The 23688-nt window shown below is 45.0% G+C and overlaps 2 protein-coding genes across 4 annotated transcripts; one reads left to right on the top strand and one right to left on the bottom strand.

Annotated features, from left to right (window-relative positions):
- Positions 1-791: 791 nt before the first annotated feature.
- LOC137412666 (RNA-binding protein 4.1-like) lies at positions 792-10196 on the bottom strand. Of its 3 annotated transcripts, none has more exons than XR_010981525.2 (3): positions 9416-9970; positions 2210-2312; positions 792-1517 (listed from the first exon to the last, which is right to left on the bottom strand). XR_010981525.2 is itself a non-coding variant. In XM_068097952.2 (3 exons), exons 1-2 carry the CDS (start codon positions 9848-9850, stop codon positions 2249-2251), a joined length of 1074 nt encoding a protein of 357 aa, XP_067954053.1. In that variant the 5' UTR covers positions 9851-10196; the 3' UTR covers positions 792-1517; positions 2210-2248. The 3 variants fall into 3 exon arrangements, 1 of the variants encoding a protein (XP_067954053.1); XR_010981524.2 differs by having other exon boundaries at positions 9400-9956; XM_068097952.2 differs by having other exon boundaries at positions 8841-10196.
- A 5505-nt stretch (positions 10197-15701) lies between these two features.
- On the top strand, positions 15702-19094 carry LOC144892165 (uncharacterized). The gene is given in 6 exon segments (XM_078777420.1): positions 15702-15734; positions 15822-16008; positions 16011-17345; positions 17550-17697; positions 17929-18116; positions 18631-19094. Coding segments are annotated over 6 exon segments (2355 nt in total).
- The last annotated feature ends 4594 nt before the right edge of the window (positions 19095-23688 follow it).

The raw sequence follows: 23688 nt of genomic DNA, 5'->3' as shown, positions 1-23688 counted from the left end.
TAGTTTTAGCTGTGACAGTCAATCCGGATAATTGGCCCTTAAACCTTTTGACCCAAGCTCCTTGGACTTTTTGCTCCTCCACCCTGGGTTCCTTGGAGGAAGAAAAAAAAAAAATCACTGAAAAGTTTTATTGCCCGGCTTTCAAATACACAAGAAATCTTCACAAAAACCTCCCTCACAATTAGCGGCAACAGACCAAAGATTGGGTGTACTATAACGAGCCAATAATTTCTCAGGAAATGTTTGTAAAGAGAAAATTAGCTTGAGAACATGTTCAGAGCTCCATTATGAGCCTTAGATCGTGAAAATAAATAAAGCGTGTGGCGGCCGGTAGACACAGAGTATATGGAGGTTTGAATAGCAGCCAATATACCAGCTGTTAGGGTTCATAGGGTGAAGGATTAGCAGGGCCAGAGACACTCGAGGGAGAAAACTTTTTGAAATGAAGTCCATTCTGCTGAATGAAGCAGAGGCAGGAAGTTCCCAAAGGTGTTGAACACAAAAAAAATCTTTCAATATCTCTTCCAAGTTGGATACAGTAATAACTTAGCTCCAGAGTCGAGGCTATCCTGTCAGCCCAATACCGAGCTCTAAAATCTCCAATTTATATTTGGACAAAACTTTGACACATTAAATGACTGGCGATTCAGGTTTGTCATGATCAACAAACAATCAACCACAATTTACCCGGAACAATGTTGAATCCGTTGTGGCAATTCCACCACCCGTCGGCCCTCATGCAATGAAGGAGCTTGAATTCCAGGCCCTGATCCATACAACAAACTGAAAGATTGAGCCCAGTGCTTTATTATGTAAAAAGAACAGCAAATCATCTTGCACTGCGAGGGATTGCCCGAAGCATATAAGGTATAACATGGCAAAAGCCTAAAAAAGGACAAACCAAAGTAAGGTTGCCGATTCACAAATTCCCAAAGCTGATATAACCAAACAATTGAGAACAATCCCCGTCTGCGGCCATTTATCACATCAAAAGAACACGATCGACCCGTTCACCTGGGGTAAATATCAACCAGCAAATGATAAAGGCAACCTCCTCATGCATGGTGGCACGAACTTGAATTAGATCACAAAGTACTTAAACTTGAAATACAGGTAAAGAAAAAAAAAAAAAAAAAACCCCCCAAAACAAAACAAAAAATAAGAAAGCCTAATGCATGTTACTACGAAGCAGTTAAAACTCAATCAACTATCAAAATGAACTTTTTTTTCCACATCAATGAATAATTCATTCACCAGGTCGTCAGACATTGGAGATAATGCAGACCTGCTTCAGTTAGCACTACTATAACAGGCACGCTAGGCCCAATCAATCACCTTTAGATTATGGTCCCCAAAATCGAACCCTTTCTTCGAAGCCATTCACAAACAACCAATGAGAGGGGCGGGGAGATCGAGGTGGGGAGTGGGGGTGGGGGTGGGGAAGCTTGAAGTTCCATCATCCAACATCTTGTGTCCACCACTGAACTGCTCATAAGCTGTAATAATTATAATCATACCTGTGGAAACAAAGAAAGGTACAATAAAGCAAGACACCGAAAAAAACAAACGTACTAATGCATGGACAATTCAGATTAAAAAGCATTCGACGTCATATTAAATTTTTATCAAAAACACATTGGAGGAGATTATCCAAAGCTCTCAGAGGAAGTATGCGAGAAGTCCGATTTTAAAAGAACAAGGACAATACCAGTTATGAATACTTCCCTGGCCTGTCTAACACACTGATGTTGAGAACAACTCAAATCCATTTTGCACAGGATTTTAATTTTTACGCATCTTTTCACAACAAAATTCCATTTTACTTCCAAAATTCCATTTTTGTGATTAATGGAACACCATCTAAAATGGTTATCTCCATCGATCCATAAGCAAAACACTGCGTTTGAGTTGAATAATTTTCTAGTCATGAGCTGGAGTTCATATTTTGAAATCTTTGTGTGAGGTTTTAAACTTGAGGGTTTCACCTCGGAGATTACAATCCACATTGGAGTCTCCAAATAACAATAATGAAATTCATTTGCTTTACAATGAAGAGAATTGAACACTCCCTGGCTAAAAGATAAAAAGCCCACTTTAAATAATTAAGTGGCCAATGCTTGTGCATTTAGTGCCTTTTGTAATCAAGCAAGTCGACCTCAGAGGCTTCATAAAGGGCACGACAGTCAGTACCTTCAGAGTTGGCTCATACCTAAATGCAGTGGGATGGAATGACCAATGTGTGCCTCTATCACCAAGAATGGAGTGCTGACAAATGGAGGAACGTCATGTAGTCAGATGCATCATCTTTGACCCTGTTTACAACAAATGAAGATTAGAACGTGGCAAAACAGGACTTCACTGCATATCAGTGTTGCCAGGTTGCTGAGAAAGGTCAGTTTATATCCTATTACGCAAATAATAAAAATTGAGACGGGAGGGGGACACAGCCACGTGAAGCAAGCAGCGGCTGGAAAAATCGCACACGAAGTTTATCTTCCAATGGGATCAATCCAGGAGGAAAACTAAACCCCCCCCCCCCCCACCACCACCACCACCACCACCATCCAATTCAGCTGCTAATCAGTAATCACACACACACACACACACACACACACACACACACACACACACACACACACACACACACACACACACACACACACACACACACACACACACACACACACACACACACACACACACACACACACACACACACACACACACACACACACACACACGGGTCAATAAAAGCAAGTCACAAATCAAACATTACCAACACCCATTGGAATGGTTATAAAAACGCACCACAGGCATTTCCACGCACCACAGGCATTTCCACACACCACACTCAGGGGAATGGTTAAAATCGCACCACACAAGCATGTCAAAACAACACTCGGGAATGGTTAATTATAATTAAATATATATATAAAAATCATACCACACCACACTCAGGGGCATAGATAAAAATCACACCACACACCACTCAGGGGTATGGATAAAAATCACACCACACACCACTCAAGGGTATGGATAAAAATCACACCACACTCAGGGGCATGGATAAAATCACACCACACACCACATATACCACCCTCATGGAAATGGTTAAAATCACATCACACACAAGGGGATGTAATGTAATGGATGCAATCACACTAGTATGTATCCTGTTCTCTACAAAAAAAAAAAAAAAAAAAATAAGGTTATTGGAAAGATGAGTGAATTTGTAGGATTGAGAGCAAAGGCTTATGCTAATATGAATGAATGAATATATGAATATATTGATAATAATATTGATACAAGGTTAAAGGAGAGTAAAGAAAAAAATTAACTTCGACCATTATATTATAGTTGTTTAACTCTTCAGAAAGAAGAATATAAAAATTTTAATATGATAAGTTATAAACATCAATTATATACAGAATAAATAAATAAAAAGACATTAGGGCTTTCCATGATGAAAGATATATTTTTACCTCCACCACCAAATGTGGATGGAGGTTGTTTTCTCAACCCTGTCTGTCTGTCTGTCCGTTTGTCTGTCTGACCGTCCGTTTGTAAACAAAATATCTCAAAAAGTTGAGGATGGATTCAGACGAAATTTGGCTGAGATGTAGCATATGGGACACCGACGAAATGATTAGATTTTGGTGAAAATCCGGATTCAGATCCGGCTACTACAATTATTTTTATTTTATTTTAAGTGATTCTTCACCATTGGGAGATAGGGCCAAAAACGATACATAGCAGGATATCTCAAAAAGTTGTGGATGGATTTGGACGAAACTTGGTGGACCGGTTGGGTGTCTGACAAGGACGATTCGATTCGATTCGATGAAGATCTGAATATGGATTCGGATATGAAAATTATTTAATTCTTTAAGTGATTCTTCACCATTGGGAGACGGGACCTAAAACGATACATTGCAGGTTATCTCAAAAAGTTAGATGGATTTGGACAAAAGTTGGACAGGTCGTGTGTGTGTGTGACAAGGAAGAATAGATTCAGTTTTGGTGAAGATCTGGATCCAGATCCAGCTAGTAGAATTTTTAAAGCGATTCTTCACCATTGAGTGATATGGCCAACTAGGCGGAGGTATGCTCTCGACTGAGTGCCGTTTTCGTAGAAAATGGGATAGACAGCCTCCCTTATTGATAGAATAGTAAAGTGTTAAGATATGCACAAGAGATAAGCTATAAGATAAAGTATAAGAGTTAAGATATACAAGTCTAAATGATAAGATATACGCAAGGAAAATAAATAAATTGGGGGATTTTAACGGGCTATCACCACCTTTTTAACTGGTATATAAATGATAGAGCCAAGCAATAACTAAACCAGAGTCGACAAAAACACAGCCTTGGCCATTCAATGGCAAACACAACAAATGCGGTAAATATCAAAAAGGTCTTAACGAAGAAATAACTAAGACAAACGTAAATAAAACAGAGAGGGGTTTAGAAAGATTTCATGGATGTCAAGAAATCAAAGGAAAAATAATTTACGACAATCAAAATGATATGGAGCTCAAGAGGATCTCAAACCAGAACAGTCAAAGGTTTGTTTTTTAAATTTCATATCCACTCAACAATGACATTTAAACGAAGAACCAAGTTCCAACATATTTTTGTTAATGTACTCGATGGTGATGTGTCATGAGAAAATAAAGTTATTCCCTAAAATGAAACAGATATTCATTGGTTCTCTTCATAAGTTTAAAGATATTGGTATGGGTTCGAGTATATTAGGTCTCTATCTCACAAAAGATGGGAAGATGTCAGTATGATAATGAGGTTAGAGTATAGTGTGAATAAAGTGAAAGACCATCTTTGTCATCACATCAGTAATAATCAACCTGACTCTGACACACACACTCTGACTCTGACACACACACACACTCTGACACACACACACACACTCTGACACACACACACACACTCTGACACACACACACACACACACTCTGACACACACACACACACTCTGACACACACACACACACACTCTGACACACACACACACACACACACACACACACACACACACACACACACACACACACACACACACACACACACACACACACACACACACACACACACACACACACACACACACACACACACACACACACACACACACACACACACACACACAAAAGGACTTCAGCAGGTGAGCAAGCGTAACCGAGCATGCATGCGAGTGGTCCTGCAAAAAAATTAAAAAAAATAGTCTGGAACCAACATTCTTGAACTACTCGAACCACACTCCAGGGAATGGTTAAAATCACACCACACTCAGGGAATGGTTAAAATCACACCACACTCAGGGAATGGTTAAAATCACACCACACTCAGGGAATGGTTAAAATCACACCACACTCAGGGAATGGTTAAAATCACACCACACTCAAGGAATGGTTAAAATCACACCACACTCAAGGAATGGTTAAAATCACACCACACTCAGGGGAATGTTTAAAATCACACCACACTCAAGGAATGGTTAAAATCACCACACTCAGGGAATGGTTAAAATCACACCACACTCAGGGAATGGTTAAAATCACACCACACTCAGGGAATGGTTAAAATCACACCACACTCAGGGAATGGTTAAAATCACACCACACTCAGGGAATGGTTAAAATCACACCACACTCAGGGAATGGTTAAAATCACACCACACTCAGGGAATGGTTAAAATCACACCACACTCAGGGAATTGTTAAAATCACACCACACTCAGGGGAATGTTTAAAATCACACCACACACCATTCATCACACAAAGGAATGGTTAAAAATCACACACCACATTCACCACAAAGAGAAATGGAAAATATCCCAACACCCCACGCTTCTGTGAATGGTTAAAATCACACCACACTCAGGGGAATGGTTAAAATCACACCACACTCCGGGGAATGGTTAAAATCACACCATACTCCGGTGAATGGTTAAAATCACACCACACTCCGGTGAATGGTTAAAATCACACTACACTCAGGGAATGGTTAAAATCACACCACACTCAGGGAATGGTTAAAATCACACCACACTCAGGGGAATTGTTAAAATTCATCATTCATCACCATTCATCATCACCATCACAATCATCACCATTCATCACACAAAGGAGTGGTTAAAAATCACACACCACATTCACCACAAAGAGAAATGGTAAATATCCCAACACCCCACGCTTCTGTGAATGGTTAAAATCACACCACACGCAGTGGAATGGTTAAAATCACACCACACGCGGCGGAATGGTTAAAATCACTCCACACGCGGCGGAATGGTTAAAATCACACCACACGCGGCGGAATGGTTAAAATCACACCACACGCGGCGGAATGGTTAAAATCACTCCACACGCGGCGGAATGGTTAAAATCACTCCACACGCGGCGGATTTGGTTAAAATCACTCCACACGCGGCGGAATGGTTAAAATCACACCACACGCGGCGGAATGGTTAAAATCACACCACACTCGGCGGAATGGTTAAAATCACACCAGTCGGTGGAATGGTTAAAATCACACCACACTCGGTGGAATGGTTAAAATCACACCACACTCGGTGGAATGGTTAAAATCACACCACACTCGGTGGAATGGTTAAAATCACACCACACTCGGTGGAATGGTTAAAATCACACCACACTCGGTGGCATGGTTAAAATCACACCACACTCGGTGGAATGGTTAAAATCACACCACACTCGGTGGAATGGTTAAAATCACACCACACTCGGTGGAATGGTTAAAATCACACCACACTCGGTGGAATGGTTAAAATCACACCACACTCGGTGGAATGGTTAAAATCACACCACACTCGGTGGAATGGTTAAAATCACACCACACTCGGTGGAATGGTTAAAATCACACCACACTCGGGGGAATGGTTAAAATCACACCACACTCGGTGGAATGGTTAAAATCACACCACAATCGGTGGAATGGTTAAAATCACACCACACTCGGTGGAATGGTTAAAATCACACCACAATCGGTGGAATGGTTAAAATCACACCACAATCGGTGGAATGGTTAAAATCACACCACACTAGGGGGAATGGTTAAAATCACACCACACTCGGGGGAATGGTTAAAATCACACCACACTCGGGGGAATGGTTAAAATCACACCACAATCGGTGGAATGGTTAAAATCACACCACAATCGGTGGAATGGTTAAAATCACCCCACTCGGGGGAATGGTTAAAATCACACCATACTCGGGGGAATGGTTAAAATCACACCATACTCGGGGGAATGGTTAAAATCATACCACAATCGGGGGAATGGTTAAAATCACACCACACTCGTGGGAATGGTTAAAATCACCCCACTCGGGGGAATGGTTAAAATCACACCATACTCGGGGGAATGGTTAAAATCATACCACAATCGGGGGAATGGTTAAAATCACCCCACAATCGGGGGAATGGTTAAAATCACCCCACTCGGGGGAATGGTTAAAATCACACCCCACTCGGGGGAATGGTTAAAATCACACCATACTCGGGGGAATGGTTAAAATCATACCACAATCGGGGGAATGGTTAAAATCACACCACACTCGGGGGAATGGTTAAAATCACACCACACTCGTGGGAATGGTTAAAATCACCCCACTCGGGGGAATGGTTAAAATCACACCATACTCGGGGGAATGGTTAAAATCACACCACAATCGGTGGAATGGTTAAAATCACACCACACTCGGGGGAATGGTTAAAATCACACCACACGCAGCGGAATGGTTAAAATCACACCACACTCGGGGGAATGGTTAAAATCACACCACAATCGGTGGAATGGTTAAAATCACACCACACTCCGGGGAATGGTTAAAATCACACCACAATCGGTGGAATGGTTAAAATCACACCACACTCGGGGGAATGGTTAAAATCACACCACAATCGGTGGAATGGTTAAGTTCACACCACACTCGGTGGAATGGTTAAAATCACACCACACTCGGGGGAATGGTTAAAATCACACCACAATCGGTGGAATGGTTAAAATCACACCACAATCGGTGGAATGGTTAAAATCACACCACAATCGGTGGAATGGTTAAAATCACACCACAATCGGTGGAATGGTTAAAATCACACCACACTCGGTGGAATGGTTAAAATCACACCATACTCGGGGGAATGGTTAAAATCACACCACACTCGGTGGAATGGTTAAAATCACACCACACTCGGGGGAATGGTTAAAATCACACCACAATCGGTGGAATGGTTAAAATCACACCACACTCGGGGGAATGGTTAAAATCACACCACAATCGGTGGAATGGTTAAAATCACACCACACTCGGTGGAATGGTTAAAATCACACCACACTCGGGGGAATGGTTAAAATCACACCACACTCGGGGGAATGGTTAAAATCACACCACACTCGGGGGAATGGTTAAAATCACACCACACTCGGGGGAATGGTTAAAATCACACCACAATCGGTGGAATGGTTAAAATCACACCACAATCGGTGGAATGGTTAAAATCACACCACAATCGGTGGAATGGTTAAAATCACACACCACATTCACCACACTCCCGGTATTGGTTGAAATTGCACCACACCACAATCAGCGAAATATTTAAAATCAGTCGCACCGCACGAGCATTTCCAGCACACTCAATCACAATCGCAATGTAAACGTGCATTTCATTCAAGCAAACGGTTCAAACAGGACAATTCGGCCAAGCAGGGGAACCACTATTAGGATCAATAAACAGCCTCAAAACAATCGCCGATGATCAAACATGGGTCGTGATCATCGATTCAACCATTCAAAAAATACCTGTTGCCGCTCGGGGACAGCCTCGTGCGCTCGTAGCCGTACGAACCGGACGCCGCCATCGCCGAGCCGCCCCTAACCGGACTCCGATCGCGGCCGTACACGAAACCCGTCGCCGTGGCCGCCGTGGGAGCCGCCGCCGCCGCCGCCGCCACACGGCTAGAGTAATCTACGTCCCGCTGGGTGGCCACCGGTGGAACCGTCGGGTACGGCATCGTGCCCGGGAACGTGGGCCGGGCCCGGTAGCGTTCGTAGTAGTCGACCATGCCGAACGGTCTATCGGCGCCGTACCCGTACGCGGCACCGGGCGTGGGCGCCATGGGGGCCGGGGGCGGAGGGGGGTAGGCACCCGGAGGCGGCGGGTAGGCGCCGTACATGCCCGTCGCGGCCCCGTACGCTCCCGCAGCCGCCACCGCGGCGGCAGCCGCTGCGGCCGCGGCCGCGTCACCGTTTCTTTTGCGCATGCCGCCGTCGCGGGGACAATCCTGCGACCAGTGGCCCTCTTCGCCGCAGCGAAAGCACTCTCCCCGCCCACCCATGCCCGGGTAGGTCCGCAGCTTACTTCGGGACAGCTCTACCTGGATGCGTTTCGTCTTGAACTCGGTGTTGTTGAGACGGCGGATGGCTTCCAAGGCTCCTTCCTCGCGGTCCATGTGTACAAAGGCGTAGTCCTTGACTATGTCACACTCGGCCACGGCCCCGAATTCCTCGAACTTGGCGCGAAGCTCCAAGTTGGTCACGTCCTGTGAGATGTTCGCCACATAGAGCTTCGTGGCTCCCGGCGGAACCATCTTAGGTCGCCCGCGAGATACTTCGACGTTGAGTTGAGCGCCATGGAGTCTGTAGCGGTTGAGGTTCTTTATGGCCTCGTCCCCCTCATCGGCCTTTTCCATGTGCACGAACGCATATTCCTTTATGATCTCACACTCTGTCACACGACCATACTGCTCGAAAAGGTCGCGGAGTTCTTTGTTCGTCGCCTGGAAAGGCACGTTTCCTACAAATATCTTCATGGCGAGCTTTCAATTACCTCAGACAAAGCGTGATCGTCTTCTCGTTCGAATCACAAAATGGCGCCGAGTACCCGGATGAACCAACGGTCCTCGAGTGAATGTTCTTCTTCTTCTTCTTAAATAAATGTGCGGTCCTCAAAGGCGCAAAATTCAACGTACGTCACACCCCCAAAATGGAGGCGCGAACAGGAAATACATCCAAACCCAACTGACGCCTCAAAATAAGCATTCTCTCCATTGGGAGAACGCTTACTTCATTACGTCCCCATTAAAACCAGTTTTGCGTAGCTAATAAATATATTCCTCTCACACACCGCATCCAGTTTCGTTTTCTCCACTTTGACACACGTTTTTACGTCATTACGCAATGTTTATCCCTTTCGTGTTTACGTCATCACGTTTCGTTGCACGGGCTTCAATGGTGCCTCGCCGCCATAGGCTGTGGGAGTGTGGGCTGTGGGTCATGGGTGTCCTATTGCGTTGACGGGTATAGTTGAGTGAAGAGGAAGTGCAAGTGAACGAAGAAGAAACTTAAAAATCCCGCAATCTCAGCCTTCCATGAACTTCGATCTTGTTTCGACTATAGCAGACCAGAGGGGTTAAAGATCTCGCTGTGTACCTAATAAATATGACACATAACGTGGTGACTGTGAAGGGTATTTTATAAAGCAACTCTTAAGATAATGACTAATTAATCTATAATATAAGCGTGAAAGGTTGTCTGTTTGTTTGTTTGTTTGTTTGTTTGTTCTGAAACAGCGTCGGCATGTCTCAACGGATCTTCACCAAATTTGGCACGGGGGTCCCTATGCACCACAGAATCACTGATGAACCAAAAAATTCCACTGCCCCCCCCCCCCCCACCCGCACTAGAGTCCCTTTATAGAGAGAGTAGCGACAACTAACGATTTGACGCCATTTTGAGTCCATTCAGTGCGGAGCCGCCGTATGGCGCTAGTGCATTGAACCATGTATTCCATTATGTTCTCTATGTATGAGAGATGGGAATGGTCTTTTCCACGTTGATAATGAACAAATTATGTGAAGATGACAAAATAGAAGATTTATGACAACTAAGAGCCATATGATAAAGAAGAAAATCACAGAGCTGGTTGTGATTTAACAGTCACAGACATTTAGAACCACGACAAAGAAGGAATGAACGAGACAGGTACACGTGCTGCTTATTTCAGCCTCATTTTAATTTCAGGGAGGCAAGAGCGAGAACTCGAACTCTCACCTCCCTGCTTATACATGTACATGTACAATACAATGTTAAGAGTTATCTTTGTATTTCTGCAGTTGTTTGACCTTGTTTATCGTGTGTGGGTATATATTTGTGTTTGTTTAATTTTCATATTTAAATTGTTAATCTAAACTTTGCTGCATGTTGCCGATCATATATTAATCCCACCAAAAATAGATTAGCCCCCCTACCCCGGCCCCCTCTTTCCCTCTCTCCCTCTATCTCTCTCTCTCTCTCACACACACACACACACACACACACACACACACACACACACACGCACGCACACACACACACACACACACACAATCTCTAATACATATACAAATTACATATTTACAATCACACACACACACATACACGCATGTGATAATGCACACACATACAAATTATAAATTGAAAGTCACACACACAAACACAAGTTAATGTCCTCACACATTCAAATCAACAGAGACAAATACATACATTCAATGCATGCCCCCCCCCCCCCCTTTCTCAGTTGTGGCATACAACTGTATCACTGGCATTAATTGGTTTCTAGCAAATTCTTTCTGAAGCATCATTGAAATTTTGAATGACAATAATCGTATCTTCCATGTGAAAGTCCAAAAAATAAAACTTATTTTATTATTTGTTTTACGAAGGTCTCAGAGACCATTGTGAAAGGCTTTGAACTCATTCACGATTAATACTCAAACCGTGAACCTGTAACCTTCCACTTTTATAGCAAACTAGCAGAAGTACCCGGCATTGCCGGGCAGGGGGAGGAGAGGGGAGGGAAACGGGGGGGGAGGGGAGGGGAACGGGAGGGAGGGGAGAAGAGTGGGAGGGGGAGGGGGAGAGGGGAGAAGAGGGGGGGAGGGATGGGAAGGGGTGGGAGGGGGGAGAGGGGGGAGGGGAGGAGGGGAGGAGGGAGGGGGGGGAGGGGGGGAGGGGAGGGGAGGGGATGGCCAGTCAACAATGACGTTGCAGTTCTCATGGCCGGAGAGCAGCACAACAATCGGACATAGTCCTGCATATTCGCAACAGCACGAAGCGGCTTTTGGAGACTCACCGATCCTGTGACGTCCTCCAGTACCGGCGTTGCCGGGCGGGGGAAGGGAGACCCGTACATTCCCAACCCGTACATTCGCCCTCTCGACTCACGCTCACTCGGACAAAAGCCTCGCACAAATTACACCGTGAAGGCCCAATGGTCATGTCTATGCCACAAATCACGGGCGCACTGAATTGAAAATATATAGAACGCTCATACTCCGTGAAAAGTGAAGCCGCCGTGTCGCCATCTTGGTCAGCACGACTCGACCAACTCGCTTCGCGGATCTCGTTTTGTGCGGCAAGAAACTGCTCCAATCGGTTACGGAAGGGTTGTGCAAAGACGTTTCACAGCTGTTTCAAAGTCATTTTATTCATATCGCACAAAATCGATACAAAACACGATCGCATAAAAGGTGAAGTGACGTGTGACGGGATGGAACATCACGTGATCGCTCTGAGCGAATCAGTCTGGCGGCGGGAATGGAACATCACGTGATCGCTCTGAGCGAATCAGCGAGCTGCTCTGGAACCGGCTGAGATTAGCGGGTACTTCACTGAAATGCGCTGAGGTAAATATGAATAAAAAATATGGATCGTCAAATATTTTGAGTTCGGCCATGTTCGTCCCACGCTCAATGGCCATGTCTATGTCAAATATCAAGCACGTAAGCCTCTCCGTTTAGGAGTCTATCGGTAACATTACACACACACAAACTGTGTTTTATATATATAGATTACATAATTTTGTTAAAAACAAAGCATGTCATTCACTTGTTGGAGTACTAACTACCACAGGCAGGAAAGTGCCTTTAGCAGAAGGCATTGGTACATGTATATAAACAACAATTTGTAAGCTTTGATTCATGTACCTCAAAACAGAGTATACAACTATACATGCTCAAATTCTCATCATTCATAAAGAGCTCCTTTGCGAGATATTCTTACAGTACATTTATTTAATTTGCAACCAATATTACAATCATTCCCTCTCAGAAATATCATGTTGAAATGTATGTTCGTCCATAGCTTTAAAATAACTTGGATATGTGTATTATTCCCTGTTGAAATAACATATTAGAGAAAATGTTAATGATAGCATTTTCAAAATGATTATTTAGTCCAATTATCCACGTAGGTTGCTAGCTTGTAGGTGTACAGCACATTGCAGTCCTGCAACTGAAGTCCAATGGAAATATCTATTTCACTTTTGCAGCCAATTGTCTCATTTACCATGCTCTTGCTGCCAAGTTCACCCCCTGTTTTGCTTGTGCAGCTTGTTGCCTGCGTTGATGTGTCTTTTTCTTACAAAAGATGTGTAGGTGTGTGTTGATGAATTTTGTAAGCAGTTTGGCTTTCAGATTGTGGCACGTTGGGAAGTGAACATCTCTCGTTATCTGCTCTGCTCTCTCCACAAACATTGTTGCGACGTTCTTTTCAGCCATGAAAGCATCCTGTGCACCACGAAACATGGCCTCCACAGTTACCAACATGTTGATCACTTTTTCTGAAACATGAACAAAGACACCCTTGCTTATACTCTTTCAGTACAGTAAGCTCTGCAGCTTGGTTAATTTCTTCACCTTCAGCAACAATCACCTGGCTAATGCAGTCATCACACGTCTTCTGTTTTTTCCTTATACTGTGAACACAGTAGCCAGCAACGTTGTACAAGCTATCGCGCTCAGGTTGAGACAGCTCCTGCACGTCTTGGATATCTGGAATGACAAGGCCCTGTAGATTTTCCTCGGACGGTACTCTCACTTTCTATTTGTTCTATTTGTGCACCCACAGGCGCTACAACCTGTCATTTTGTCGTAAAATCGATGTAAAACACGAATGAGAACGCTGCGTACAGCGGGAATGTTAAAACGCTGACCGATATGTGTCCGATCCTGATCCTGTCCGCGATGGACTCAAAATGGCTCCACGCAATCACGTGACTAGATTTTTCCGGACCCTCTATGTCGCAACTCTGTATATAAAGGGACTCTAACCACCCCCACCCCCACCCACACCCCCCGGGGACAAAATTTGCCATTTCTGCACTGCCTCCAAATCAAAGCTATTTCATCCTAGGATACTCTGTCATGTGATGTTTCAGTAGGCAATTGTTCACAGCCATTTGCAATAATATTTACAAATACTGGTATTTTCAATACAAAAGGTAAGATATAGTTATATTGATTTTGGTGTATGTTTTTCAGTCAATACGCATATTGTTTTTCACTCAGTGGTGTCATATACTACTCAACACTAACGTATGTTTTTCAGTCCATACGGATATTATTCTTCACTCAGTGGTGTCATATACTACTCAACACTAACGTTTCAATACATTTGTGTTTTTCTCCTTTCTTACAGACAATCACTTCTCAGTAACTTCGTAAATGGGACCTAAGAGGCAACGTTCTGCAAGTGCAGATGCACATGCAATACAAGTACAACAAAAGAGACAAAGAGAGTCCTCAACAGAGAGAGAAGCTCGACTTGCAGCCCAGCGAGCCAGACAGGCACAACTCAGATAAGCTCAAACTCCTGCTCAAACACAAGCGTGAATTGCTGCACAGCAGACCAGACAGGCACAACTCAGATAAGCTCAAACTCCTGCTCAAACACAAGCGCGAATTGCTGCACAGCAGACCAGGCAGACAGCACTCAGGGCTGCAGAAACTCCGGCCCAGACAACTTCTAGAAAAGCGGCTGATTTAGCCAGGCAGACATTCAGCAGCCAGGGCAGCAGAAACTCCGGTCCAGACAAGAGCACGACTTGATGCACACCGCACAAGGCAGACAGCAGTGAGAGCAAGCAAGTGGCAGAACAAGTGGCTTGCTGCCTTTCAATATGACTCCTCCATCAACTATGAAGGTGATTCTATTGTTCACATAGGTGGAATGTATGTCATCTGTAAACACTGTAGAGCAAAGAAGTGGAAGGCTGAATCACCTGGAATGTGTTGTGCTGGAGGCAAAGTGCTTCTCCCACCCCTCACAGAACCACCTGAACCACTAAAGTCACTTTTATTTTAGCTGGCAGGAACAGAGACCCCCACCATTTCTTGGCAAACATACGAAAGTACAACTCCTGCTTTCAAATGACCTCATTTGGTACTACAAGCATTGTGCAGCAACAAGGATGGATGCCAACTTTTAAGGTTCAGGGACAGGTTTACCATTTGGCTGGTTCGCTTTTGCCCTTACCTAATGAAGACCCAAAGTTTCTTCAAATTTATTTCCTGGGTGATGAGCAGCAGCAGGTACAGCAGCGCTGCAGAAATATTACAACTGTCAGAGAGGAAATTGTGCTGGTCCTTCAGCAAATGCTCCATGCTCATAATAATTATGTTAAGAGTTTTTGCACTACTTTGCATAATCTAACACAGCCAAACTGGAAAGTAATCATCCATGTTGACAGAACTCAAACAGGACAGCATCCACGGCGCTTTAATGCTCCTACTGTTTCGGATGTGGCTGTCCTCATATCTGGACAATAATTCAATCGGCGAGACATCATTCTCCAACAGCAAGATGACAAACTGATTCGTTTTTCTGAAACTAATAAGGCCTATGATGCCTTGCAGTATCCTCTCATATTCTGGAAAGGTGAGGATGGATATCACTTTGAACACCAAAGACGTGATGGAAAAAAGTGTCTGCCAATGACTTCTATTCCTACCGAATTATGGTCAGACAAATGGACAGTCATATTTTGCGATATGGTCAGCTTTCCACCAATTCATTGTTGACATGTATGCCAAGATTGAGTCTGAGCGATTGTGCTACATCAGACACAACCAGAAGAGATTAAGAGGGGAACGCTATGTTCACCTTAGAGATGGTGTTGCAAATGATGATCATGCTGCCAATGTTGGACAGTTGGTTTCCTGCCCTCTTCCTTCACAGGGGGTCCTCGCTACATGCATGAGTACACACAGGATGCCATGACTTATGTTCGCTACTATGGTAGACCTGATCTGTTTATCACTTTTACCTGCAATCCTACATGGCCCGAGATCACAGCAGAACTTATGCTTGGTCAGACAGCCCAAGACAGGCATGATCTTCTTGCCAGAGTGTTTCGCCAGAAGGTTATTTCACTTATGAATCTCATCACAAAAGGTGCTGTTTTTGGAGATTGCAGATGTTACATGTACTCCATTGAATGGCAAAAGCGTGGATTGCCACACATCCACATTTTGGTCTGGCTTAAGGATAAGATTCGTCCAGCTCAGGTCGATGATATCATCAGTGCAGAGATTCCAAATCCTACCGAGGACAAAGTATTGCACGAAGTAGTGGTGAAGCACATGCTCCATGGTCCCTGTGGTCACATCAACACTCATTCTCCTTGCATGAAAGCCGGAAAATGCACAAAACAATACGCCAGACCTCTTCTTACAGAAACTCAGACAGATCAGGATCGATATCCTTTGTACAGAAGAAGAAAGCCAGGTGATGGGGGCTTCACCACTACTCTCAGAGTGAAACAACAAGAAATTGTCATTGACAACCAGTGGGTGGTGCCCTTCAACCCTCTCCTTTCATGCATCTTCAAATCACACATCAATGTTGAAGCATGTTACTCAGTCAAGTCTATCAAGTATGTCTTGAAGTACGTCAACAAAGGTACTGATCAGGCAGTCTTTGGTCTGCAGAGAGAGGAAACCAAAAATGATGAGGTATCAGCATATCAGATGGGTCGTTACATCAGCAGTAATGAGGCTGTGTGGCGTATTCTCAACTTTCCCATTCATGAACGCCATCCCAGTGTTATGCATCTTGAGATCCATTTGGAAAATGGGGAAAGAGTTTACTTCACAGAAGAAACCGCGCTGCAGCGAGCCCAGCAGCCACCTAGCACCAAACTAACTGCATTCTTTGATTTGTGCAAACAGGATTCCTTTGCTAGAAGTCTTCTCTATTGTGAAGTGCCCAGATATTACACCTGGCAAGAAGGGAAAAAGGCACTTCAGCCAAGAAAGCAAGGTGCAACAATCCCTGGACACCCTCACATCAGATCCAGTCAAGTGTTAGGTCGTGTCTACACTGTTCATCCCAGCAACTCTGAGTGCTTTTATCTCAGACTCCTCCTGCACAACATTCATGGTCGAACCTCATTCCAGGATCTCAAGACAGTTGCTGGATATGTCTGTGCAACATACCGTGAAGCTTGCCTGAGAAGAGGTCTCTTGGAAGATGATGCACACTGGAACAGTACCTTGGAAGAGGCTGCAGTCTCGCATTCTCCAAGCAAGTTGAGGAGCCTCTTTGCTATCATTATCTGTGCCTGTTCACCATCCAATCCTGAGCAACTTTGGCATAATCACCAGGACAGCATGACAGAAGACATACTGTATCAAGCACAACAAGAGTCAAAAAACCCAAACCTGCAGCTAACCTCTGCCATGTACAACCAAGCACTGGTACTCATTGAAAATACTGTACAGTCCATGGCTGGCAAGGATCTTCAACAGTGTGGACTGCCTGCTCCTGTACGAACTGAACCTGCAACTCTCAGTCGAGAGATGCTTCAAGCAACCACCTATGACATTCAACAGCTGCAACAGTATGTCCACCAAAATGAACCACTCTTGGTTCCAGATCAAAAATAAGCTTAGACAAGGATCAAACAATTGTTGACATTTGATTCGAGTGGAATTGTTTTCCTTGATGCCCCTGGTGGAACAGGCAAAACGTTTTTGATCAACTTAATTTTGGCACAAGTTTGTTCACTACAGCAGATTGCTATGGCAGTGGCCTCATCTGGAATTGCTGCAACTTTGCTCACATGTGGCAGGACTGCTCATTCTGCCTTTAAGCTGCCACTCAACCTGGCCCACAATGAGAGTCCTGTGTGCAATATTGGCAAAGGATCTGGACAGGCACAGGTTCTAAAGCAGGCCAAGCTGATAGTATGGGATGAGTGCACAATGTCTCACAGACTTGGATTTGAGGCTCTCGATTGCACCTTACAGGATCTCAGAGGTAACGCTAAAATCATGGGTGGAGTCACACTCTTGCTCTCTGGAGATTTCAGGCAAACTCTACCAGTCATTCCAAAGGGTACACCTGCTGATGAGTTGAGAGCATGCCTCAAAGAATCCTATATTTGGAGATGAGTGGAAAAACTCCATCTTTCTACCAACATGAGAGTTGCACTTAATAGAGATGTCTCAGCAGGCCAGTTTCCAAAGGTTTTGCTTCAACTGGGCAATGGTCAGCTACCAGTAGACACTGAGACTGGAGATGTCACAATACCCCCCAAATTGTGGAACAATCATCAACACATCTGAAGAAATGCTATTAAAGGTTTATCCTAGCCTCTCACAGAATTATAAAAACCATGAGTGGCTTTGTGAACGTGCCATCCTTGCTCCCAAAAATGACATTGTGCAGGATATTAATGCCACCATCATTCAACAGCTACCAGACTAATCCACATGGTACAAGTCAGTTGACACTGTAGTTGATCTTGACGATGCTGTCAACTATCCAACAGAGTTTCTAAACTCTCCTCAGCTCACTGGCGTTCCACCTCACAATCTGCAACTGAAAGTGGGAGCCCCCATTATGTTGCTACGAAATTTGGATGCACCAAAACTCTGTAACGGTACAAGACTGGCTGTCAAAACTCTTATGCCCCATGTGATCGAAGCCACCATTATGACTGGTTGTGCCAAGGGAGAGGATGTTTTTATTCCACGGATTCCCATCATCCCAACAGATATGCCATTTCAATTCAAGCGCCTTCAGTTTCCAATGAGACTATCATTTGCTATGACCATCAACAAGTCTCAGGGACAGTCTCTCAAGGTTGCTGGAGTTGAACTGACAAGTCCATGTTTCTCTCATGGTCAACTCGACGTTGCATGCTCACGTGTTGGGGCAAGCACACATCTTTTCATCAGAGCACCAAACGGCAGAACAAGAAATGTTGCCTACCCCAGAGCTCTTGCTGACTAAAGCACATGTCTGTTAATATTTTACCTAGGCAGCGCTGGTGGCCCAGTGGATCATGTGCTTGCTTGCCACGCAGACGATCCGCATTCCAATCCCAGCAGCGGCAAAAATTTGTGAAGCCATCCAAATGTGGCCCGTTCTGGGATATAGTCCCCAACAGGATTGAACTTGGACCTAAATCACCAACTCACTCACTCTTTTTCTAACTTAAATGACAACTTATAGCAAGTTCTTATGTTATGTACATTACATACAACATGAACTACATAACAACTTGCTATAAGTCAAGTCATTTACTTTCTACATATTTGGAACCCGGGCAGCGCCGGGTACCTTTGCTAGTAACGAATAAAAGTGACACTTGTGAATGCCACTGCCACCTGCCCCAGATGACGAAGTACCGGTCTATGAAAATTTCCAAAATGAGTGTGACTCGGCGCGCTCCGCGTGCCTCACTGCGCTCCGCGCGCCTCACCACATGTCGTTTCAGAGGGATAGGCATCTTTGACCATTTCGGTGTCTTTTGGGTCTTTTGGGTCTTCATGGCCATTTAGGTCTTCAGAGTATTTTGGATCCTCTGGGCCTTTAATGGTATTTTGGGTCTTTGGGGTATTTTGGGTGTTTGGGGTATTTTGGGTCTTCGTGGTCTTTTGAGTCTTCGGTGTCTTCAGGGGCTTTTGGGTCTTAAGAGTCTTTTGTTTCCTCTGGGTCTTTAAGAGTCTTTGGGGTATTTTGGTTCTTCGGTGTCTTCATGGAATTTTGGGTCTTAAGGGTCTTTTGGTTCATCTGGGTCTTTTGAGTCTTTGGGGTATTTTGTGTCTTCGGGAACATTTGGGTCTTCAGGATATTTTTGAGCCTCAAGGCCTTCAAGGGTATTTTGGGTGTTTGGGGTGTTTTGGGTCTTCGGGCTCTTTGGGGTCTTTGGGGGTATTCAGGGTATTTTGGGTCTTCAGGGTCCTTAGGGTCTTTGTAGTCTTCAGGGTGGTTTGAGTCTTCAGGGTGTTTTGGGTCTTTGGGGTCTTTTGGGTCTTCGGGGTCTTTTGGATCTTCAGGGTCTTTGTAGTCTTCAGGGTGTTTTGGTTCATCTGGGTCTTTTGAGTCTTCGGGGTATTTTGGGTCTTCGGGGATATTATAGTCTTCAGGGTATTTTTGAGCCTCAGGGCCTTCAAGGGTATTTTGGGTCTTTGGGGTGTTTTGGATCTTCGGGCTCTTTGGGTTATTTGGGGTATTCAGGGTATTTTGGATCTTCAGGGTCTTTAAGATTCTTTGTAGTCTTCAGGGTGTTTTGAGTCTTCAGGGTGTTTTGGGTCTTCAGGGTGTTTTGGATCTTCAGGGTGTTTTGGGTCTTCGGGGTGTTTTGGATCTTCAGGGTCTTTAAGGGTCTTTGTAGTCTTCAGGGTGTTTTGAGTCTTCAGGGTGTTTTGGGTCTTCCGGGTATTTTGGGTATTTTGGGTCTTCAGGGTGTTTTGGGTCTTTAAGGGTCTTTGTGGTCTTCTGAGTGTTTTAGGTCTTCGGGGTCTTCGGGGTATTTTGGGTCTTCCGGGTCTTCCGGATATTTTTGGTCTTCGTGGTGTTTTGGGTCTTTGGGGTGTTTTGGGTCTTTGGGGTGTTTTGGGTCTTCGGGGTCTTTTGGGTCTTTAAGTCTTTGTAGTCTTCAGGGTGTTTTTGGTCTTCATGGTGTTTTGGGTCTTCGGGGTCTTTTGGGTGTTCGGGGTATTATGGATCTTCCGGGTCTTTTGGGTCTTCGGGGTGTTTTGGGTCTTCGGGGTGTTTTGGGTCTTTGGGATCTTTTGGGTCTTTAAGTCTTTGTAGTCTTCAGGGTGTTTTTGGTCTTCATGGTGTTTTGGGTCTTCGGGGTCTTTTGGGTGTTCGGGGTATTATGGATCTTCCGGGTCTTTTGGGTCTTCGGGGTGTTTTGGGTCTTTGGGGTGTTTTGGGTCTTCGGGGTATTTTGGGTATTTTATGTCTGCGGGGCCATTTGAGTTTTGAGGGTCTTTTTGAAAGTCTGGGCCTTCAAGAGTTTTTTGGGTCTTTGGGGTGTTTTGGGTCTTCGGGGTCTTCAGGGTCTTTAAGAGTATTTTGGGTCTTCATGAGTCTTGGTGGTATTAAGGGTCTTGGGGTAATTAAATGGTCATCAAAGGTCTGAGGGGTCTCAGCAGTCTAAACGTAATTAATAGGGTTAATGAAGAGGGTGTTAATTTTATTTGAAGAAGAAGAAGACGTTTGCCTCCCATATAAACAAACATACATAACGACATAACTACATAACCATATACGTTTGCTCTATTATAATGAATATTGTATGATATTGTTACAGACACGACTTTGATGTTATGGTGGGCCGAGCGGAATGGCCGCCGTGTCCGCACAAGTTACCCGATTATACTCGAACGTTGCCGAGTCGCGCTACGCTAGGTCAATGAAGGAAAAGGACACAACGGCTGGGATTCAAATGACACGACACCAAGGGTTCAGTTCTCAAGACCTCCGGAGGAGGTTATATTAGGGCGGAAGGTCAGATTACAACGACAAGAGGGACAGCATAGAAAGACAGGCACTTAGACACACTTATCTTATTCCCTGACAGACGACAGATAAACAGGACAAAAACTGACTCACACGGGGATTGATGGCAAGGAAAGCGGGCAGTCGATGGCTCAAGGTGCACCGTTCTCGGAGGTACTGCAATACCGGGTCGATGCGTGGAGCTCGCTCAGCGCTTGGAGGTGGTGACTGGCTCTTCTTCAAGCTGGGGGCGCATCTCCCGTCACGTCCGGTAAGTGGCCGCGTATATCCGGCGGGGAGTGACACGCCCTCGGCTCGTTAGCTCCGCCCCAGATGGAATCGGTCCGCCCTTCTTATTGGGTGCGGGGGGGTTACCAGGCTCCGCCCTTGACGAGGAGCTGACAGCCAGCCCCTTCGTGGTAACCCCGTCGGAGCGCATGGTCAATGGCGGCTAACCGAGCCGGTGTGAGGACGCACACTCCCCCCGCGCCGCGCCGTTGTTGTAGTTGTTGTTGTAGTTGTTGTTGTAGTTGTTGTTGTAGTTGTTGTTTGGGGAAGAAGATGGGAGGAGGTATGGGAAGGTCCTAAACTCACTACTGGTGCCATATAATCACATTCTGGTGCAACGAAGAGTCAGAATTAATGGAAACGAGTCCTTAACTGACATAGACTAAGAATAACTAGCAAGATGTCCGAAAGTTGTCTACGTGAGATGCGGTGGACCTGGGCACGACATTTAATGGGGGAAAAAGGGGAAGGTCGGTTCTACAGAGTGTTATTTACAGGCAATGGGACTAGGGAATGGGGGATTGGGGATAGTTGGGGAGTATTGGGGAAATAGGGGAGTATTTACAAGCGGATATTGAGGCCAAGTCCCATATCCGCAACATTGCACCCTTCTCTACCCTCGGGGCGGCCCGACCCGATAAATTTTTACCTATTTTAGTGTGGCACTCAGATGTAGTTCCCTCTACTATTAACTCTACCCTGAGTACGACAGTTTTACAGATATTCACAACGAGTAAATATGTCCCCCTGCGACGTTGCACCCTTCTCCTCACAGAAACACACCCACAGGATAACCGAATCCGGAAAGAATTCGCAAACTAAACATACAGCCGGTAGGGAGCATTATTTACAAGACTACGCTGATATTTACACTACGATCCAGGACCTGTTTTTGGAGGAACACATGCAGATGTTATGCATAGAGAGAGAGCACGCATGCCAGCATCGATACACCAACCCACGAGTGCTCTGTGGCCTACGGCCTTTAATAATGTGCAGAGCACCCCTTCCCAGCACCAAAAGCACCACCCCATCACACAGTCAGCACCATCCGGTGCACCAATAAAGTGTTTATAAATCACCGGTGGTGTCGCAGCCGGCCGATGTTCTGCCGCTGGTCTTGCCTTCGTGTGGTGCACTTGGTGTTCTTGCCTCTTTCAAAAAAAAACAAAGAAAGGCGCCAACCGCGTCCATTTCTGTATTGTGGCCTTCAGTGGTGTCAACTAAAAGTGGTTCACCTGTATGGCATAGGTGCCACGTTGACCCATAGGTCCATCCACGGGTGGTGCTTGGCCGCAAAAGAACTGCGGTCCATGGTGGGTGGCCACAACATTGCGGTCCATATGGTGTATCGATCCAGGCAGCAAGCAGCGAAAGTGCAGGCCCACAACTGCGAAGCCAGCACCTCTCTCTCCTCTCTCTCTCTCTGCCCCAAAGCCAGATCCTCGGAGGTGGGAGACAAAAGAAATAGACAAGTGAGTAAGGTGGTAAGGGCGCAAAAGTGCACGCAATACAAGGTGATGCACACTGGGGGCACATGGGAACCAGGTGAGACAGGTACGTTCATACCGTACGCCCCCCCCCCCCCACCAGGTAACCTACATGGCCCCTCCCTTACCCCTTACTGTATCCACAAAACACAACACTACCCATAAACATCTATTTTACAAATCAACAAACATCCCTACTGTCTTCCCCGTTCCTCCCATATACCAAATTCGTCTTCTCTCCCTCCTAACCAATCAAATTTGCCATTTTCAACTCTCATCACAATTTGCCATCTCCAACTCAACATCAAAATTTG

This window comes from Myxine glutinosa, chromosome 5, assembly GCF_964187855.1.
Source record: "Myxine glutinosa chromosome 5, kmMyxGlut1.1, whole genome shotgun sequence".
Lineage (NCBI taxonomy): Eukaryota > Metazoa > Chordata > Myxini > Myxiniformes > Myxinidae > Myxine > Myxine glutinosa.
The sequence above is the reverse complement of the archived record's forward strand: the minus strand, read 5'-3'. Positions and strand labels throughout refer to the sequence as shown.